The 20,927-nt window shown below is 48.4% G+C and overlaps 1 protein-coding gene across 1 annotated transcript in view; it reads left to right on the forward strand.

The window, feature by feature from the left end:
• prdm4 (PR domain containing 4) overlaps positions 1-20,927 on the forward strand; it is a 158,902-nt gene that overhangs the window by 124,813 nt on the left and 13,162 nt on the right. Inside the window, exons 5-8 of the mRNA XM_041216259.1 lie at positions 9,388-10,185; positions 12,955-13,104; positions 13,758-13,876; positions 15,810-15,895. Coding sequence (XP_041072193.1) covers positions 9,388-10,185; positions 12,955-13,104; positions 13,758-13,876; positions 15,810-15,895 — 1,153 coding nt within the window. The remainder of the gene's footprint in view (positions 1-9,387; positions 10,186-12,954; positions 13,105-13,757; positions 13,877-15,809; positions 15,896-20,927) is intronic.

Consider the following 20,927-nt stretch of genomic DNA (forward strand, 5'->3'; position numbering starts at 1 on the left):
ACGTTCCCTTCACGCGTCTGTGCTGCCTCCTTCATGTTCCCTTCACGCCTCTGTGCTGCCTCCTTCACGTTCCCTGTGTCTGTGCTGCCTCCTTCACGTTCCCTGGGTCTGTGCTGCCTCCTTCACGTTCCCTGGGTCTGTGCTGCCTCCTTTACGTTCCCTGTGTCGGTGCTGCCTCCTTCACGTTCCCTGTGTCGGTGCTGCCTCCTTAACGTTCCCTGTGTCGGTGCTGCCTCCTTAACGCTCCCTGTGTCGGTGCTGCCTCCTTCACGTTCCCTGTGTCGGTGCTGCCTCCTTCACGTTCCCTGTGTCGGTGCTGCCTCCTTCACGTTCCCTGTGTCGGTGCTGCTTCCTTCACGTTCCCTATGTCTGTCCTTCCTCCTTCACGTTCCCTTCATGAGTCGGTGCTGCCTCCTTCACGTTCCCTTCATGTGTCGGTGCTGCCTCCTTCATGTGTCTGTGCTGCCTCCTTCACGTTCCCTTCATGTGTCTGTGCTGCCTCCTTCATGTTCCCTTCATGTGTCTGTGCTGCCTCCTTCATGTTCCCTTCATGTGTCTGTGCTGCCTCCTTCACGTTCCCTTCATGTGTCGGTGCTGCCTCCTTCACATTCCCTTCATGTGTCGGTGCTGCCTCATTCACGTTCCCTTCATGTGTCTGTGCTGCCTCCTTCACGTTCCTGTGCCTGTGCTGCCTCCTTCACGTTCCCTGTGTCTGTGCTGCCTCCTTCACGTTCCCTGTGTCTGTGCTGCCTCCTTCACGTTCCCTGTGTCGGTGCTGCCTCCTTCATGTTCCCTGTGTCTGTGCTGCCTCCTTCACGTTCCCTGTGTCTGTGCTGCCTCCTTCACGTTCCCTGTGTCGGTGCTGCCTCCTTCACGTTCCCTTCATGTGTCTGTGCTGCCTCCTTCACGTTCCCTGTGTCTGTGCTGCCTCCTTCACGTTCCCTGTGTCTGTGCTGCCTCCTTCACGTTCCCTGTGTCTGTGCTGCCTCCTTCACGTTCCCTGTGTCGGTGCTGCCTCCTTCATGTTCCCTGTGTCGGTGCTGCCTCCTTCGCGTTCCCTGAGTCTGTGCTGCCTCCTTCACGTTCCCTTCATGTGTCTGTGCTGCCTCTTCACGTTCCCTTCATGTGTCGGTGCTGCCTCCTTCACGTTCCCTTCATGTGTCTGTGCTGCCTCCTTCACGTTCCCTTCATGTGTCGGTGCTGCCTCCTTCACGTTCCCTTCATGTGTCTGTGCTGCCTCCTTCACGTTCCCTTCATGTGTCTGTGCTGCCTCCTTCACGTTCCCTTCATGTGTCTGTGCTGCCTCCTTCACGTTCCCTTCATGTGTCTGTGCTCCCTCCTTCACGTTCCCTTCATGTGTCTGTGCTGCCTCCTTCACGTTCCCTTCATGTGTCTGTGCTGCCTCCTTCACGTTCCCTTCATGTGTCTGTGCTGCCTCCTTCACATTCCCTGTGTCGGTGCTCCCTCCTTCACGTTCCCTTCATGTTTCTGTGCTGCCTCCTTCACGGTTCCCTGTGTCTGTGCTGCCTCCTTCACGGTTCCCTGTGTCTGTGCTGCCTCCTTCACGGTTCCCTGTGTCTGTGCTGCCTCCTTCACGGTTCCCTGTGTCTGTGCTGCCTCCTTCACGGTTCCCTGTGTCTGTGCTGCCTCCTTCACGGTTCCCTGTGTCTGTGCTGCCTCCTTCACGGTTCCCTGTCTGTGCTGCCTCCTTCACGGTTCCCTGTGTCTGTGCTGCCTCCTTCACGGTTCCCTGTGTCTGTGCTGCCTCCTTCACGGTTCCCTGTGTCTGTGCTGCCTCCTTCACGGTTCCCTGTGTCTGTGCTGCCTCCTTCACGGTTCCCTGTGTCTGCGCTGCCTCCTTCACGGCTCCCTGTGTCTGTGCTGCCTCCTTCACGGTTCCCTGTGTCTTTGCTGCCTCCTTCACGGTTCCCTGTGTCTGTGCTGCCTCCTTCACGATTCCCTGTGTCTGTGCTGCCTCCTTCACGGTTCCCTGTGTCTGTGCTGCCGCCTTCACGGTTCCCTTCATATGTCTGTGCTGCCTCCTTCACGTTCCCTGTGTCTGTGCTGCCCCCTTCATGTTTCCTGTGTCTGTGCTGCCTCCTTCATGTTCCCTGTTTCGGTGCTGCCTCCTCACGTTCCCTGTGTCGGTGCTGCCTCCTTCACGTTCCCTGTGTCGGTGCTGCCTCCTTCACGTTCCCTGTGTCGGTGCTGCCTCCTTCACGTTCCCTGTGTCGGTGCTGCCTCCTTCACGTTCCCTGTGTCTGTGCTGCCTCCTTCACGTTCCCTGTGTCTGTGCTGCCTCCTTCACGTTCCCTGTGTCTGTGCTGCCTCCTTCACGGTTTCCTGTGTCTGTGCTGCTTCCTTCACGGTTCCCTGTGTCTGTGCTGCTTCCTTCACGGTTCCCTGTGTCTGTGCTGCTTCCTTCACGGTTCCCTGTGTCAGTGCTGTCTCCTTCACGTTCCTTTCATGTGTCGGTGCTGCCTCCTTCACGTTCCCTGTGTCTGTGCTGCCTCCTTCACGTTCCCTGTGTCGGTGCTGCCTCCTTCACGTTCTCTGTGTCTGTGCTGCCTCCTTTACGGTTCCCTGTGTCTGTGCCGCCTCCTTCAGGGTTCCCTGTGTCTGTTCCGCCTCCTTCAGGGTTCCCTGTGTCTGTGCCGCCTCCTTCAGGGTTCCCTGTGTCTGTGCCGCCTCCTTCAGGGTTCCCTGTGTCTGTGCCGCCTCCTTCAGGGTTCCCTGTGTCTGTGCCGCCTCCTTCAGGGTTCCCTGTGTCTGTGCCGCCTCCTTCAGGGTTCCCTGTGTCTGTGCCGCCTCCTTCAGGGTTCCCTGTGTCTGTGCCGCCTCCTTCAGGGTTCCCTGTGTCTGTGCCGCCTCCTTCAGGGTTCCCTGTGTCTGTGCCGCCTCCTTCAGGGTTCCCTGTGTCTGTGCCGCCTCCTTCAGGGTTCCCTGTGTCTGTGCCGCCTCCTTCAGGGTTCCCTGTGTCTGTGCCGCCTCCTTCAGGGTTCCCTGTGTCTGTGCCGCCTCCTTCAGGGTTCCCTGTGTCTGTGCCGCCTCCTTCAGGGTTCCCTGTGTCTGTGCTGCCTCCTTCACGGTTCCCTGTGTCTGTGCTGCCGCCTTCACGGTTCCCTTCATATGTCTGTGCTGCCTCCTTCACGTTCCCTCTGTCGGTGCTGCCTCCTTCACGTTCCCTGTGTCGGTGCTGCCTCCTTCACGTTCCCTGTGTCGGTGCTGCCTCCTTCACGTTCCCTGTGTCGGTGCTGCCTCCTTCACGTTCCCTGTGTCGGTGTTGCCTCCTTCACGTTCCCTGTGTCTGTGCTGCCTCCTTCACGTTCCCTGTGTCGGTTCTGCCTCCTTCACGTTCCCTGTGTCGGTGCTGCCTCCTTCACGTTCCCTGTGTCGGTGCTCCCTCCTTCACATTCCCTGTGTCGGTGCTGCCTCCTTCACGTTCCCTGTGTCGGTGCTGCCTCCTTCACGTTCCCTGTGTCTGTGCTGCCTCCTTCACGTTCCCTGTGTCTGTGCTGCCTCCTTCACGTTCCCTGTGTCTGTGCTGCCTCCTTCACGGTTTCCTGTGTCTGTGCTGCTTCCTTCACGGTTCCCTGTGTCTGTGCTGCTTCCTTCACGGTTCCCTGTGTCAGTGCTGCCTCCTTCACGTTCCTTTCATATGGCGGTGCTGCCTCCTTCACGTTCCCTGTGTCTGTGCTGCCTCCTTCACGTTCCCTGTGTCGGTGCTGCCTCCTTCACGTTCTCTGTGTCTGTGCTGCCTCCTTCACGTTCCCTGTGTCTGTGCTGCATCCTTCACGTTCCCTGTGTTGGTGCTGCCTCCTTCACGTTCCCTGTGTCTGTGCTGCCTCCTTCACATTCCCTTCATGTGTCTGTGCTGCCTCCTTCACGTTCCCTTCATGTGTCGGTGCCGCCTCCTTCACGTTCCCTTCATGTGTCGGTGCTGCCTCCTTCACGTTCCCTTCATGTGTCGGTGCTGCCTCATTCACGTTCCCTTCATGTGTCGGTGCTGCCTCCTTCACGTTCCCTTCATGTGTCTGTGCTGCCTCCTTCACATTCCCTGTGTCGGTGCTCCCTCCTTCACGTTCCCTTCATGTGTCTGTGCTGCCTCCTTCACATTCCCTTCATGTGTCTGTGCTGCCTCCTTCACGTTCCCTTCATGTGTCGGTGCTGCCTCCTTCACGTTCCCTTCATGTGTCGGTGCTGCCTCATTCACGTTCCCTTCATGTGTCGGTGCTGCCTCCTTCACGTTCCCTTCATGTGTCTGTGCTGCCTCCTTCTCATTCCCTGTGTCGGTGCTCCCTCCTTCACGTTCCCTTCATGTGTCTGTGCTGCCTCCTTCACATTCCCTGTGTCTGTGCTGCCTCCTTCACGTTCCCTTCATGTGTCTGTGCTGCCTCCTTCACCTTCCCTTCATGTGTCTGTGCTGCCTCCTTCACCTTCCCTTCATGTGTCTTTGCTGCCTCCTTCACGTTCCCTTCATGTGTCTGTGCTGCCTCCTTCACCTTCCCTTCATGTGTCTGTGCTGCCTCCTTCACGTTCCCTTCATGCGTCTGTGCTGCCTCCTTCACGTTCCCTTCATGTGTCTGTGCTGCCTCCTTCACGTTCCCTTCATGTGTCTGTGCTGCCTCCTTCACGTTCCCTTCATGTGTCTGTGCTGCCTCCTTCACGTTCCCTTCATGTGTCTGTGCTGCCTCCTTCACGTTCCCTTCATGCGTCTGTGCTGCCTCCTTCACGTTCCCTTCATGTGTCTGTGCTGCCTCCTTCACGTTCCCTTCATGTGTCTGTGCTTCCTCCTTCACGTTCCCTTCACGTGTCTGTGCTGCCTCCTTCACGTTCCCTTCACGTGTCTGTGCTGCCTCCTTCACGTTCCCTTCACGTGTCTGAGCTGCCTCCTTCACGTTCCCTTCACGCGTCTGTGCTGCCACCTTCACGTTCCCTTCACGCGTCTGTGCTGCCTCCTTCACGTTCCCTTCACGCGTCTGTGCTGCCTCCTTCACGTTCCCTTCACTCGTCTGTGCTGCCTCCTTCACGTTCCCTTCACGCGTCTGTGCTGCCTCCTTCACGTTCCCTTCACGCGTCTGTGCTGCCTCCTTCATGTTCCCTTCACGCCTCTGTGCTGCCTCCTTCACGTTCCCTGTGTCTGTGCTGCCTCCTTCACGTTCCCTGTGTCTGTGCTGCCTCCTTCACGTTCCCTGGGTCTGTGCTGCCTCCTTCACGTTCCCTGGGTCTGTGCTGCCTCCTTTACGTTCCCTGTGTCGGTGCTGCCTCCTTCACGTTCCCTGTGTCGGTGCTGCCTCCTTAACGTTCCCTGTGTCGGTGCTGCCTCCTTAACGTTCCCTGTGTCGGTGCTGCCTCCTTCACGTTCCCTGTGTCGGTGCTGCCTCCTTCACGTTCCCTGTGTCGGTGCTGCCTCCTTCACGTTCCCTGTGTCGGTGCTGCTTCCTTCACGTTCCCTATGTCTGTCCTTCCTCCTTCACGTTCCCTTCATGTGTCGGTGCTGCCTCCTTCACGTTCCCTTCATGTGTCAGTGCTGCCTCCTTCATGTGTCTGTGCTGCCTCCTTCACGTTCCCTTCATGTGTCTGTGCTGCCTCCTTCATGTTCCCTTCATGTGTCTGTGCTGCCTCCTTCATGTTCCCTTCATGTGTCTGTGCTGCCTCCTTCACGTTCCCTTCATGTGTCGGTGCTGCCTCCTTCACATTCCCTTCATGTGTCGGTGCTGCCTCATTCACGTTCCCTTCATGTGTCTGTGCTGCCTCCTTCACGTTCATGTGCCTGTGCTGCCTCCTTCACGTTCCCTGTGTCTGTGCTGCCTCCTTCACGTTCCCTGTGTCTGTGCTGCCTCCTTCACGTTCCCTGTGTCGGTGCTGCCTCCTTCACGTTCCCTGTGTCTGTGCTGCCTCCTTCACGTTCCCTGTGTCTGTGCTGCCTCCTTCACGTTCCCTGTGTCGGTGCTGCCTCCTTCACGTTCCCTTCATGTGTCTGTGCTGCCTCCTTCACGTTCCCTGTGTCTGTGCTGCCTCCTTCACGTTCCCTGTGTCTGTGCTGCCTCCTTCACGTTCCCTGTGTCGGTGCTGCCTCCTTCATGTTCCCTGTGTCGGTGCTGCCTCCTTCGCGTTCCCTGAGTCTGTGCTGCCTCCTTCACGTTCCCTTCATGTGTCTGTGCTGCCTCTTCACGTTCCCTTCATGTGTCGGTGCTGCCTCCTTCACGTTCCCTTCATGTGTCTGTGCTGCCTCCTTCACGTTCCCTTCATGTGTCGGTGCTGTCTCCTTCACGTTCCCTTCATGTGTCTGTGCTGCCTCCTTCACGTTCCCTTCATGTGTCTGTGCTGCCTCCTTCACGTTCCCTTCATGTGTCTGTGCTGCCTCCTTCACGTTCCCTTCATGTGTCTGTGCTCCCTCCTTCACGTTCCCTTCATGTGTCTGTGCTGCCTCCTTCACGTTCCCTTCATGTGTCTGTGCTGCCTCCTTCACGTTCCCTTCATGTGTCTGTGCTGCCTCCTTCACATTCCCTGTGTCGGTGCTCCCTCCTTCACGTTCCCTTCATGTTTCTGTGCTGCCTCCTTCACGTTCCCTGTGTCTGTGCTGCCTCCTTTAAGTACCCTGTGTCGGTGCTGCCTCCTTCACGGTTCCCTGTGTCTGTGCTGCCTCCTTCACGGTTCCCTGTGTCTGTGCTGCCTCCTTCACGGTTCCCTGTGTCTGTGCTGCCTCCTTCACGGTTCCCTGTGTCTGTGCTGCCTCCTTCACGGTTCCCTGTGTCTGTGCTGCCTCCTTCACGGTTCCCTGTGTCTGTGCTGCCTCCTTCACGGTTCCCTGTGTCTGTGCTGCCTCCTTCACGGTTCCCTGTGTCTGTGCTGCCTCCTTCACGGTTCCCTGTGTCTGTGCTGCCTCCTTCACGGTTCCCTGTGTCTGCGCTGCCTCCTTCACGGCTCCCTGTGTCTGTGCTGCCTCCTTCACGGTTCCCTGTGTCTTTGCTGCCTCCTTCACGGTTCCCTGTGTCTGTGCTGCCTCCTTCACGATTCCCTGTGTCTGTGCTGCCTCCTTCACGGTTCCCTGTGTCTGTGCTGCCGCCTTCACGGTTCCCTTCATATGTCTGTGCTGCCTCCTTCACGTTCCCTGTGTCTGTGCTGCCCCCTTCATGTTTCCTGTGTCTGTGCTGCCTCCTTCATGTTCCCTGTTTCGGTGCTGCCTCCTTCACGTTCCCTGTGTCGGTGCTGCCTCCTTCACGTTCCCTGTGTCGGTGCTGCCTCCTTCACGTTCCCTGTGTCGGTGCTGCCTCCTTCACGTTCCCTGTGTCGGTGCTGCCTCCTTCACGTTCCCTGTGTCGGTGCTGCCTCCTTCACGTTCCCTGTGTCGGTGCTGCCTCCTTCACGTTCCCTGTGTCTGTGCTGCCTCCTTCACGTTCCCTGTGTCTGTGCTGCCTCCTTCACGTTCCCTGTGTCTGTGCTGCCTCCTTCACGGTTTCCTGTGTCTGTGCTGCTTCCTTCACGGTTCCCTGTGTCTGTGCTGCTTCCTTCACGGTTCCCTGTGTCTGTGCTGCTTCCTTCACGGTTCCCTGTGTCAGTGCTGCCTCCTTCACGTTCCTTTCATGTGTCGGTGCTGCCTCCTTCACGTTCCCTGTGTCTGTGCTGCCTCCTTCACGTTCCCTGTGTCTGTGCCGCCTCCTTCAGGGTTCCCTGTGTCTGTGCCGCCTCCTTCAGGGTTCCCTGTGTCTGTGCCGCCTCCTTCAGGGTTCCCTGTGTCTGTGCCGCCTCCTTCAGGGTTCCCTGTGTCTGTGCCGCCTCCTTCAGGGTTCCCTGTGTCTGTGCCGCCTCCTTCAGGGTTCCCTGTGTCTGTGCCGCCTCCTTCAGGGTTCCCTGTGTCTGTGCCGCCTCCTTCAGGGTTCCCTGTGTCTGTGCCGCCTCCTTCAGGGTTCCCTGTGTCTGTGCCGCCTCCTTCAGGGTTCCCTGTGTCTGTGCCGCCTCCTTCAGGGTTCCCTGTGTCTGTGCCGCCTCCTTCAGGGTTCCCTGTGTCTGTCCCGCCTCCTTCAGGGTTCCCTGTGTCTGTGCCGCCTCCTTCAGGGTTCCCTGTGTCTGTGCCGCCTCCTTCAGGGTTCCCTGTGTCTGTGCCGCCTCCTTCAGGGTTCCCTGTGTCTGTGCCGCCTCCTTCAGGGTTCCCTGTGTCTGTGCCGCCTCCTTCAGGGTTCCCTGTGTCTGTGCCGCCTCCTTCAGGGTTCCCTGTGTCTGTGCCGCCTCCTTCAGGGTTCCCTGTGTCTGTGCCGCCTCCTTCAGGGTTCCCTGTGTCTGTGCCGCCTCCTTCAGGGTTCCCTGTGTCTGTGCCGCCTCCTTCAGGGTTCCCTGTGTCTGTGCCGCCTCCTTCAGGGTTCCCTGTGTCTGTGCCGCCTCCTTCAGGGTTCCCTGTGTCTGTGCCGCCTCCTTCAGGGTTCCCTGTGTCTGTGCCGCCTCCTTCAGGGTTCCCTGTGTCTGTGCCGCCTCCTTTACATTCCCCTCATGTGTTTGTGCCGCCTCCTTCACATTCCCTTCATGTGTCTGTGCTGCCTCCTTCACATTCCCTTCATGTGTCTGTGCCGCCTCCTTCACATTCCCTTCATGTGTCTGTGCTCCCTCCTCTGCACAGGTGTTCTTTGCACTTTTAGTGAGTCCATTCCAATTTCTTTCCCTTTCAGATGTGTGACTGTCTTGCTGACCTGCTGTGCATCTTCATATGTAATTGCAATACATTGACTTGCTTTTCTTTCTCACCATGGTGTTTTTAGAATTGAATATCTTCTGCTGAATATACTCTACAGTAGCTGCAGCCCTTTTTGTTATTGTTGATGATAGTTACTACTTTGTTTTCAATTCCTAGTCTCTAAGCTAAACACAATTCCTCCAATGGAAGAACAAGCCGACTACCTGTTCCTCTGTCTCATTAATGCTATTGTATTATTGGCTGCCATGAGGGCTGTAACAGCAGTCTGGCAGGACCTCAATCCCATGGGGAAGGCCTGGACTTCACAGGTCACATCTTTATGATGGTAGTACTGAGATTGAGAATGCACTGTCCAGAGACAGTCTGTTATATCTCCGAATGCCTTGAAAGCTCTAGCAAGCTAGGTCACTGGTCTTTTTGTTATGTGTAATGTTATTTCCAAGAAATGTATTTGATTTTTAAATATTCTTCCAAGTACTTGCATAACTTTCGGGTACATGAACAACAAAATATTCAATTCCTTTTCCACTTCGCATGTTTACGTTCCCAGATGAAAAATTTTGTTTCTACCCAAGAGATGGTGGTTTTTCTCCCCATTCTACTCTTTTTCCTTCTTGTCCTTTGCATGAAGAGTAATGATTTGATATGAATTAATGTTTCTTACTTTGTCACTGATTTACATTTGCTGTTTCCTGCAGGCATTTTGTCTTACTTGGCTGACAGACCACCTCCTCAGTACATCCATTCCAGTGCTATCAGTGTGGATGGCAGCCCTGCACTGCCCGTTTCTAACAGCCAGCCTACCCTTGATCATTATGAACCTAGTGGTGCAGTGGGTTTGGAGTCCAGCATTGTCTCCATAGACTCGAGACAAGTAGGCAATCACGACTCTCAGAATCTGCATCAGAACAACAACCAAGATGTCCCATTGGATGCTAGCATCTCCATGCAAACGGTTTCTCGTGTAAATAGTCCCATCTCTACGGAAGGGATGAGTGAAAATTTGACCATGAATGGTGTCACAGGAGAGCCACAAGCATTGCCCTCTGGCTCCAGAAACCATGAAACAATTACTGTGGACTCTGTGGGGAATAATTTGGAAGCAGAGGCAGTAGTAGGGCAGAACACAGTGATTCCAATTCACGCTAATGCAATAGAGTTGCCAGTTGTCATGGAACCAGAACCAATGACTGGTCGAGTAAATAACTTGCCAGAGAATTCTTTGAGTGAGTCCATCCATGCTGCTGCAATGAACTCAAATCCAGTAGGAGTGGCACTTTCTTCCTCTCACTCACTGCCTTCACTTGAGCCAGTGTCTCTTCATGGGTCCAGTGTGGGACTAGACACAGTCTCTGTTTCGACCATTACAACAGAGGTCTCTATGAGTACCAATCGAGTGGACGGTTCCTCAGAAAACCTTTCATTTGTGCCAGGATCTCTGCAGATGGAGGAATCCAGTTCCAACAAAGAAAATCTTACAGATTCCTTTACAATCTGTGAGTAATATTGTTTGTTAACATTAGTGTTTGTAGAATGAAATCTTCATTCAGTTTCAAGTCTTGAAGACAATAATGCCTCTTTTGTAACACATCTGCCTAGCTGATCTACTCTAAGGATTTACGGATAAAAGCAGCTCATTTCAGCCATTTTCTAGTGTCAGCTTAGTCCAGTGGTATCAATTTAGCCTCCGAGTTAGAAAGTCTTGGGTTGACTGGAGGAACATCATATAAGGCTGACATAAAAACAAAAAAACTGTGGATGCTGGAAATCCAAAACAAAAACAGAATTACCTGGAAAAACTCAGCAGGTCTGGCAGCATCGGCGGAGAAGAAAAGAGTTGACGTTTCGAGTCCTCATGACCCTTCGACAGAACTTGAGTTCGAGTATAAGGCTGACATATTGCTGAAAGAAGAGACATGCTGTTGAAGCTTTTTGACTTGCATTCATCAGCACACACACAAGAATACCAATTTTCAAAGGGACCAACAATTTATACTGTGTGAGAAAAGGGTGCTGATTGCGTGGCAACTAGGGGACATTGCCCATTGCAACACCTTGACCAATCAGAGTCAATTTGACTTTTTTGAATTTAAACAAAAACTTGGGGGATAACTTGATAAAGCTTCTACAGCAGGTCTTTTTTCCAGCAAAACTCAAGTTCTGCACTACCAAGTGACCATAAGCTTGACACTGCTGTACAATACTAAGACGATACTTAATTGTCAGAGGTGACATCTATTAGATGATAGGCCATTTGCCTGTTGACATGCAAGTAAAAGGTCTCATGGCGCTATTAAAAAATAGGCCAGGGGAGTTCTTCTGATGTTCTGGCCAATAATCATCCCTCTTATGTTCACCACCAAACAGATTAACTGGTTATTTATCTCATCGGCTGCTGTATTTGTCTACAGTACAGCTGTGAGAACAGTTTTAATGTAATTTATTGACTGTGAAATACTTTGGGCTATTCTGAGGACATGAAAGGTACCATATTTTCTTGTTTCTTTCTGTCTCACCAATTTTTTCCTCTTCTCACCACCTATGGTGTTGATTCCTTGTGGTTCACTGTGTGCTGGAAGCCTTTCATTTCCAAATTATATACAAGCTGTTAATATCACCTCCTGCCTCATCCAACTTCCATAAGTTTTCTAGAACAAATGGTTGGAGAAAGTGGGTAGTGGTAATAATATACACATCAAGAAATGTTAGTATTGGGGAATGGAACATTATTTTTCTTTTTACAGATGGTGTTCACATCCAGTTCTCCATGGTGAGGCACATCATGGATATAGATGCATGTCTGCACTGTCCAAACACACTACCTTGTAATTCCTGACTCACAAGTGTACTCCCTAACATAATACTTACATGTTTTTGGCCTCAAACCAATCAGAGTCAACTTGCCTTTATGAATTTAAACAAAAGTAATCTTTTTGGCCTCTCAACGATCATGCTAATTTGTGTTGAATTATGAAGTATCTATTGTCAGATTGAAGCTGCCCAAAAGTTCTATCTGGGACCCTTAAGAAGTGGATATTTTCATCTTATTCGCCCATGCTGGATTCCAACATGGTTCACACAGACAACAGGATATTGTTGAACCCACTACACCAGTCTTAATATTTTCTTGTAATTTAAATGGTAGTTGAAATCACACATTATGTTCCTTTTTGGTACCTTGTATTCTAGTATTTACATTGGTGGGGTTGATCCTTTGATGGTTTGTTTTATTTCAATTTTTTTTGGAAAAATATACTTTATTCATAAAATATCTGAAAGAACATTACAAAACATTTCAAAGTGGCCATCACAAAAAGTGCCATCATATTAAAGTTTTCCACATAGATCATGAGGTGCTTCGATACAATCAACGAACATTACAAACATTTCATCATGGTCATTGCAGTCAGACAGTGCAATGGTATTCAAGTTATCTACATAGATCGTGTTGCACTCTGAGGTGCTTCAATACAATTGTGATACATTTAGTATTCACTGCATACATTCAATATGAGTCATACAGCCCGAGGGGTCTGTACAATTCCCAGCCTCTCGGTGCACTATGACAGAAAGGTCTTAGACAGCAACCTTTCCCCATTGCACCTTTGTGGCGGCTGCCCCAAACTTTAGTGCATCCCTCAGCACGTAGACCTGGACCTTGGGATGTGCCAGTCTGCAACACTTGGTCGGGAACAGCTCTTTGCATTGGAAGACCAACTTCAAGAAATACGAAATCCATTAGTTTATATAGCTAACCCAGTAGTCAACAAAGTGATGTTCTCAATAAGTGTCCCAGACTGGCAGCTCATAGTCACCGTACCCATGTCCCCGTTGCATGCAATCTTGTTTTAAATTTGGATATGTTTAATCAATGGCAGCAAATATTTTCTAATAATACTTCAGCTGCTTTTATGTTACAACTTGGGTCATAGGGGATTGAGCTAACTACATCATTCTCCTGCATTTTGCTTTGCAGGCTTTCTGTAAATTGACCACACTGTGGAATTCTGCTCAAGTACAGAATGAGTGACATTTTGACCACCACCAGGGAGCAGGCTGACCACTAGCCCTAGGCAGTCAGAAAAGTCTGTTTAACAAGTTGATCTTTCTGGTCCATAAAAAGTCTGGTACATTTATCTTGATGGCTGCAGGCTAAATGAGACCTGGGTGCTGGCAGCTGAATACTAACGTAAAAGCATCTTTAACAGCCACTAATGAAAATATTCCACTGTTGATACTGAAGTTTGTTTTTTCCTGTTCTTCAGGGTGTACTCTGTGTGACCGGGCTTACCCTGAAGACTGTCCTGAACATGGAGCGGTAACTTTCATTCTGGACACACCAGTCAGCAGCCGAGCCAGACTGTCAGTTCCTAGACAGCTAAGCCTTAGGCAGTCCATCACAGGAGAAGATGTTGGTATGCAGGAAGTTTAATCTCGTTACATGTTCTACTTATTTATAAAAAGGAAGTTATCATCTTGAGGATTCTTTTGAGAACCTTCTGAAATTCTTGGAATAGCCTAGGCTGGAAATTAATTGTGTTGGCTGCTGTGGAACCAATTAAACTGTAGTAGATGAGTTGTTTGCAGTGGTTATAGTCTTTGCAATGTTTCAGTCCATTTGTTTATTTTATAGGGATATGGTATATTTTTTCTTTTATTTCAATAGAGATTGTACCCACACCTTCCAAAAAGCATAATTTTAAAATCTATCTTCTTTAGCTACGTCCAACATGCCCTAAATCTAACTGCTACCCTCTTTACTTGCTCCAAACTAATCACGCCTCTCCTAAATCCAGCTGGTTTGCATTCGAGCCCAGCTGCTCCTTCTCTCCACCCTGCCCCATACTCAGGTAACTGCGCTTTCTCCAGTACCCACTAACCTATTTGATGCCTCCTCCTAGCTCTGCATACCTCACACCCAGCCAACCTGCAGCTTGCCTCAGCAGCAACAGTAAAATCTACTGGCAACAGTAATAATGTTTGGTCACTCAGATTGCCTCAGAGCACTGATTGCATCTGTTTACTGAGACTGCCCCAGCTTCACTCACCTGGGTCTGATCTCTGGCAGGTGTGTGGAGTCAAGAAACAATTCCTGTACGCACTTGTTTTGGACCCCTGATTGGAGAAGAGATTAACTTGTTGGAAGTCGCTGACTGGTCAAACAAAAGCAACACTAATATCTGGAAGGTTGGTATGACTGAACTATATCATAAAATCAAACCTTGTACTTGATGTTCTTGAAAGTATCTTAACATGGTAACATTAATAAACAGTAGCATGTGCAGGGGTGAGTGGAAGAGTAACCGTAACTCCTGTAACACAGTATTATCACTGGCAACATATAGCTAATTGGGAATGCAGATGTAATCAATTAACATTACAATTAGTAAATGTAGAAATATAAGGAATAGACACTGTCATTGGCATGTGATCTCAATACTCATATAAACAAGGCATGTGCATCAGTACTATATCTTACATGCTTGGAGAATTAGCTAGGAAAGAGGGTCAGAGAGATCAGGATCACTAGTTGACCCAACATTGACTATGTCGAGTCATTGCAGAGCAGTGTTTAACAAAGCAAACAGAATGCTGAAGTCTGTTGCCAGATTAGTAGAATGCAAATCTGAGACAGTTATCTTGAAGCTCTGTTGTGCTTTTGTCAGACCATCTGCATTCATTTCATGAACTGAGGCAAACAAAAGGGCCACAAAGCCCATTACAGAGGATAGAGGTGTGTGGAAAGATTAGAAAAAATTTGACTCTTCCTCCTTGAAAGAAATTCAGAGTGGGCTGTATGGAAATGTGTAAAATAGTGGATGGAATAGGAAAGATTAACCCTAGGCACTACTGCAAGTTATGGTACAGGGACTAGGGGACACAGATTTAAGATTTGGGCAAGAGATGGAGGGGGAATGTGAGGAAGTTTTTTTTAAACACAGTGAATGGCGAAGTATGATATCTCAAATGGTCTGTGGGTCCAAAAAATTATTCACTTCAATGCTGTGATGGGAGGGTTGGGGGTGGGGGTATCTTCTTCAGGAGATCATAGATATCTGGACAAGAATGAGATAGTTGGGCTGAATGGCTTTCCTCATCTGCAGATATATTTCTCAATATTTCCCTTTGGTGGCAAATTGAGCATTGCAATACTGAAGTATATTTTATGAATCTGTAATTAACTGATCTGAGTCTGGAACCATGTTTTGTACCTTTTAAAAATTCTGATACAATTTTATCTTGGTGAAAGACTGCTCAGCTGAGAAATAGTCATAGAGTCATTACGGCACAAGGAGCGGCCATTCAACCTTCCCTTGCTGATTGAGTCTGCTGGTTTCAGTACAGCAATCCAAACAGCCCAATTCCCCACTCTATCCCTGTAGCCCTGCAAGTTTATTTTCCTCAAGTGTCCATCCATTTTCCTTTAGAAATTGTTCACCATCTCCATTTCTGCCAAGCAGCAAGTTCCAGGCAATAACTACTCGCTGCGTAAAAAAAAGCCTTAAATCTGTACCTCCTAGTGCCAGTCCCATCAGCTAATGGGAACATCTTTTCTTTGTCTACCTTATCTAAAACTGTTATAATCTTGGACATCCTCTATCAGATCTCCCCTCAGTCTCCTTTGCTCCAAGGAGAACAACCCCAGCTTCTCCAACTTAACTTTGTAGCTAAAATCCATCATCCCTGAAACCCTGGTAAATCTCTGTACCCTTTCAAGAACCCTTACATCCTTCCTAAAGTGTGGCAACTAGAACTAGATGCAGTATTCCAGTTGTGGCCTAACCAGAGCTTTATACAAGTTCAGCATAACTTCCTTGCTTTTGTACTCAGTACATCTATTTATGAAGCCCAAGACTACTCTCTCAATATGTCCTGCCACCTTGAAAGATCTATGCACATGAACCACCAGGTCCCTCTGTCCCCGTACATTTTTTGGAATTGTGCAATTTAATCTGTATTGCCTCTCCTTATCCTTTCTGTCAAAATTCACCACCTCACACTTCTCTGTATTAAATTCCATCTGTCATTTGTCTGCCCATTCTACTAGTCTATCTGTATCCTCTTGCAGCCCCAAAACATTCTATCTTATGGTGTAATTTTGTTTGTTTTTTTAATGCAGATATTTCACAATTATGTTTTGGAGTTCCTAATAGTGACAGCAGATGAGAACATCTGTAACTGGATGATGTTTGTACACAGAGCTAGGTGAGTCAATTTCCACTGGATATATGGAATGTAGGGGAGTGAGCACTGCGGATCATACATATGTTGACAGGCTACAGTGTGCTTGTGCAGAACTCAAGTTTGACAATTCCTGCTCACCCCAGTGGGGAAATATTTCATTCTCAACTATTCTCTGTATAGCAGTGCAAACCTGGAATGAAAAAGTTGTTGATTTTTTTTAAAAATGTCTCTGGGTGGCCTGGGCAAATGTCCTCCAACTCGACATCTAGTTGATAAGATGTTTGTTAAGGAAAAAAGAAAGACTTGCATGTATATTGTGTTTTTCATGACCACCGAGCATCTCAAAGTGCTTTACGGTCAAAAAGTACTTTTGAAGTGCTGTTGTAAAGTGGGAAACGCGGCAGCCAACATGCGCACAGCAAAGTCCCACAAGCAGCTATGTGATAATCTGATTTTTGTGATGTTGATTGAGGGATAAATATTGTCTAGGACCCCAGGAATAACTCCAGGCTCTTCTTTGAAACCGTATCATGGGATTTTTTACATCCACCCATGCAGGCAATGGGGCCTCAGTTTAATGTCTCATCCATAGTGCAGCATTCCCTTAGTAATGCACTAGAGTGTCAGCCTTGATGTTTGTGCTCAAGCATAGGGTGGGACTTGAAACTGGAACCCTGTGACTCAAAGGTGAGAGTGTTACCAGCTAAGTCATAGCTGACACAAAATTCTTCAAAATTCTTTTAAAATCCTGTCACTGAATGCTTTGGAAAAGTGCCAATGCCAATAGTGGCATCACCAAACTTGAAAGGGTGAAAGAGAATATGGTTAATAAGAAGCAGAGATTAGCTGCTTCAAAGCTTTGGTTTCAAAACTTTTAGATTTTTGGAGGGTTTTTAAAAAGTTCAGTATTTGAGGCCTGGAACAGATTCAGTTGGTGTAGGAGAAACTATACAGTATACTCCTAATAATTTACTAATTTTTAGTACATATTTGGTCCAATGTAAATGGTGAGCAAAAAAGTTCAATTAACATTGCTTGCTGCTAAATCTACCATTGTAGCAATTTGTAGCCCATATGTACAAAAAAAATTCTGAGGTCAGAATTTTACGTGTCCCTCCCCTGCCACTCCCCATGAGCGGGCTGGGAGGTGCTGAGTGCCATGCCTGTAGCTTTCCTGCCTCAACTAGTATTTTACCAGTGGCAGGATAGGTGGCAGGGAGCCTACCCACCTTTACATCAGACCCTCTGTATGTTGAAAAAGACTGTTGAATAGAATTGGAGACTGAGTAACATGGTTGTTTATCTGACTGACATTTTACCTCTGGGTCATATTGAAAATCAGATTGAATGGGATAAATGCTTCCTCTTTCATGAGCTATAAAGGGCATTAAGTGAAGCAAGTTTGGGACAGTTTCAGCTCCATCTCTGGTGGACGGTTTATGTAGGGTAATGGAAATATCATATTGGTGTGAAGGGAGTGCTCTTTAGAGGCTGTGGTTAATGGGCAGATGGAATTTTTCCCAACGTATACTTGCCCTGAGCATGCACAATTGTGCATTGTAGAGTAACTCGTGTATTTAACCCATGCTTTTTTTTTTGGGCTGAGACTATTTGATGGAGCTAGGCAGTGGAAACTTCAGGTGTACCTGAGCTGTGAGTGCTTTACACTGATGCAATGAGCAGAAAATATTGCACACCCAGAGCTTATGTCATTTATCATTGTGCATAATTCTCTATAACCTGCTGAGAGCTACATATCTCTTCCAGAAAGTTTTAAATAATTTTCACTATTATTTATGTTTCCTTCTCCTATTCATTTTCCTTCTGCAGCCACTTCATACAAGCACCATAGAAACTAGGAGCAGGAGTAGGCCATTCGGCCCTTCGAGCCTGCTCCGCCATTCATCATGATCATGGCTGATCATCCAACTCAGTAGCCTGCTCCCGCTGTCTCCCCATATCCTTTAATCCCTTTCGCCCCAAGAGCTATATCTAACTCCATACTGAAAACATACAATGTTTTGGTCTCAACTACTTACTGTGGTAGCGAATTCCACAGGCTCACCACTCTCTGGTGAAGAAATTTCTCCTCATCTCAGTCCTAAATGGTCGACCCCGTATCTTCAGACTGTGACCCCTGGTTCTGGACTCCCCCACCATCGGGAACATCCTTCTTGCATCTATCCTGTCTAGTCCTGTTAGAATTTTATAGGTTTCTATGAGATCCCCCCTCATTCTTCTGAACTCCAGCGAATATAATCCTAATCGACTCAATCTCTCCTTATGTCAGTCCCGCCATCTCAGGAATCAGTCGGTAAACCTTCGCTTGCACTCCCTCTGTAGCAAGAACTTCCTTCCTCAGATAAGGAGACCAAAACTACATACAATATTCCAGGTGTGGTCTCACCAAGGCCCTGTATGATTGCAGCAAGACATCCCTGCTCCTGTACACGAATCCTCTTGCTTTGAAGGCCAACATACTATTTGCTTCTTTACCACCTGCTGCACCTGCATGCCTACCTTCAGCAACTGGTGTATGAGGACACCCAGGTCTCGTTGCACATTCCCCTCTCTCAATTTATAGCCATTCAGATAATCTGCCTTCCTGTTTTTGCTACCAAAGTGGATAACCTCACATTTATCCACATTAAACTGCAACTGCCATGCATTTGCCCACTCACTCAGTTTGTCCAAGTCACACTGAAGCATCTCTGCATCCTCCTCACAGCTCACCCTCCCACCCAGCTTTGTGTCATCTGCAAATTTGGAGATATTACATTTAGTTCCCTCATCTAAATCATTAATATATATTGTGAATAGCTGGAGTCCCAGCACCGATCCCTGCGGTACCCCACTAGGCACTGCCTGCCATTTGGAAAAAGACCCATTTATTCCTACTCTTTGTTTCCTGTCTGCCAACCAGTTTTCTATCCATCTCAATTCACTACCCCCAATCCCATGTGCTTTAATTTTACATGCTAACCTTTTATGTAGGACTTTGTTGAAAGCCTTCTGAAAGTCCAAATAAACCAAATCCACTCGCTCCCCCTCATCAACTCTACTAGTTACATCCTCGAAAAATTCCAGGATTTGTGTAAATGACTAATTGATTGTCCATTATTTGGGGGCAATGTTAAGTAGCAATATGATTCTCCAGCAATGTTCCCTCTAAGCTGCATGCATGCACAACCACACAGCAATTGGGCACAATTCACAGAGATAAAACAGGCCGCGGACAAGCAATGTTCCCTTTAAGATGTGCGTATGTGCAGCCATATGCCAACGTTAAAGGGACCATGCAGTGCTGCAACAAGCGTAGATTTGTCAAGTATGATTTCCCTTTCATAAATCCATGCTGGCTGTCTGATTCTGCCGCTGTTTTCCCAATGCTCAGCTATTAAATCTTTTATAATGGACTCTAGAATTTTCCCCACTACCAGCGTCAGGCTGACTGGTCTATAATTCCCTGTTTTCTCTCTACCTCCCTTTTGAAATAGCGGGATTACATTAGCTACCCTCCAATCTGTAGGAAATTTTCCAGAGTCTATAGAATCTCGGAAGATGACCACCAATGCATCTACTATTTCACAAGATTGGGCAGAGTTTGCAGCAATTGGCAAAGAGGAAGACGGAAAGTACAACAGTGGGAACTGAATAGAGCAGCTGGTGACTTGAGGGCCACTTCCTTAAGTACTCTGGGATGTAGATTATCAGGTCCTGGGGATTTATCGGCCTCCAATCCCGTCAATTTCCCCAACACCATTTCCCTACTAATACTGATTTCTTTCAGTGCCTACCTCTCACTAAACCCTGTGTTCCCCAACATTTTTACAACCAGTTGGTTGTAGCTGGCTTTGAAGATAACACCTCTATTGCCAGTGCCAGAATTGCTCTGGAAGCATTGACTTTGTGAATTTTAAATTTGGTTCTTTATATTTCTATTCATTGTAAGTCTTGGCTCGGTGGTAAAAGGATCACCACTGAGTTCAAGACTCACTCGAGGTCTTGAGCACAAAATCTAGGCTGACAATGCAGTACTGAGGAAGTGCTGTATTCAGGTTGAGAGTTTAAACTGTGACCCAGTATGCCGCCTTGAATGGATGGAAAGGATTTCTGCACCACTTAAAGATGTGGAAGTTGTCCGACTGTACTGGACACACTCTACATCACTGAGACAGACAGTTATTAATTTCATTGTCACTTGTGGGACCTTGCTGTGTGCAAATTAGCTATTGTATTTGTCTGTGTTACAACAGTGAATACTATTCAGTGGTTGTAATGTGCTTTGGGATGTCTGAGGAAATAAATTTAAATGCAGGTTTTTTGCTTTTCTTGGCCCTTCTGAGGTAGGGGGATCACTACAACGCAATGATGCCTTTAACGCAACTGGGCAAACACAGACAGAGTACTTAATGGTCCCTTCCCTTGCTGATCCATGTAATTGCCAACTGAACAGGAAAATATCCTTTTCCTCTCTGCTTGTAAAATTTTACAGTTGCACTGAGTAATGCGATATTTTGGAGTACAATCTTCCCTCTAACTTCTGTTTGTTGTGCATGGCCAGCTCGTTGCACTTGCGTGGTCCCTTTAACATTGGCATGTGGCTACACATGCGCACACCTTAAAGGGAATGTTGCTTATCCGCGGCCTGTTTTATCTCTGTGAATCGTGCTCAATTGCTGTGTGGTTGTGCATGCATGCAGCTCAGAGGGAACATTGCTGGAGAATCATATTGCTACTTAACATTCCCCCCAAATAATGGACAATCAATTAGTCATTTACACAAATCCTAGAAATTCATACCTGATCGAGTCTGCGTAACAAGCCTTAACTTGTAACAGCTTTTGACATAAAAACATTTATCCATGTAACTTTGGGATGTCTGAGGAAAGAAAGGAATCCACTGGATTCCTTAAATCTAGGAAAGGAGAATGCAGAGAACCAGGTTTCCAGATATGCATATGCTCAGAAACACTAGTAAGTGTTTGTAATAAAATTTCCCTTTCATTCCAAGGTGATTTCATAAAATCATGAGATCATAAGAAATAGGAGC

This window comes from Carcharodon carcharias, chromosome 21 (assembly GCF_017639515.1).
Source record: "Carcharodon carcharias isolate sCarCar2 chromosome 21, sCarCar2.pri, whole genome shotgun sequence".
Lineage (NCBI taxonomy): Eukaryota > Metazoa > Chordata > Chondrichthyes > Lamniformes > Lamnidae > Carcharodon > Carcharodon carcharias.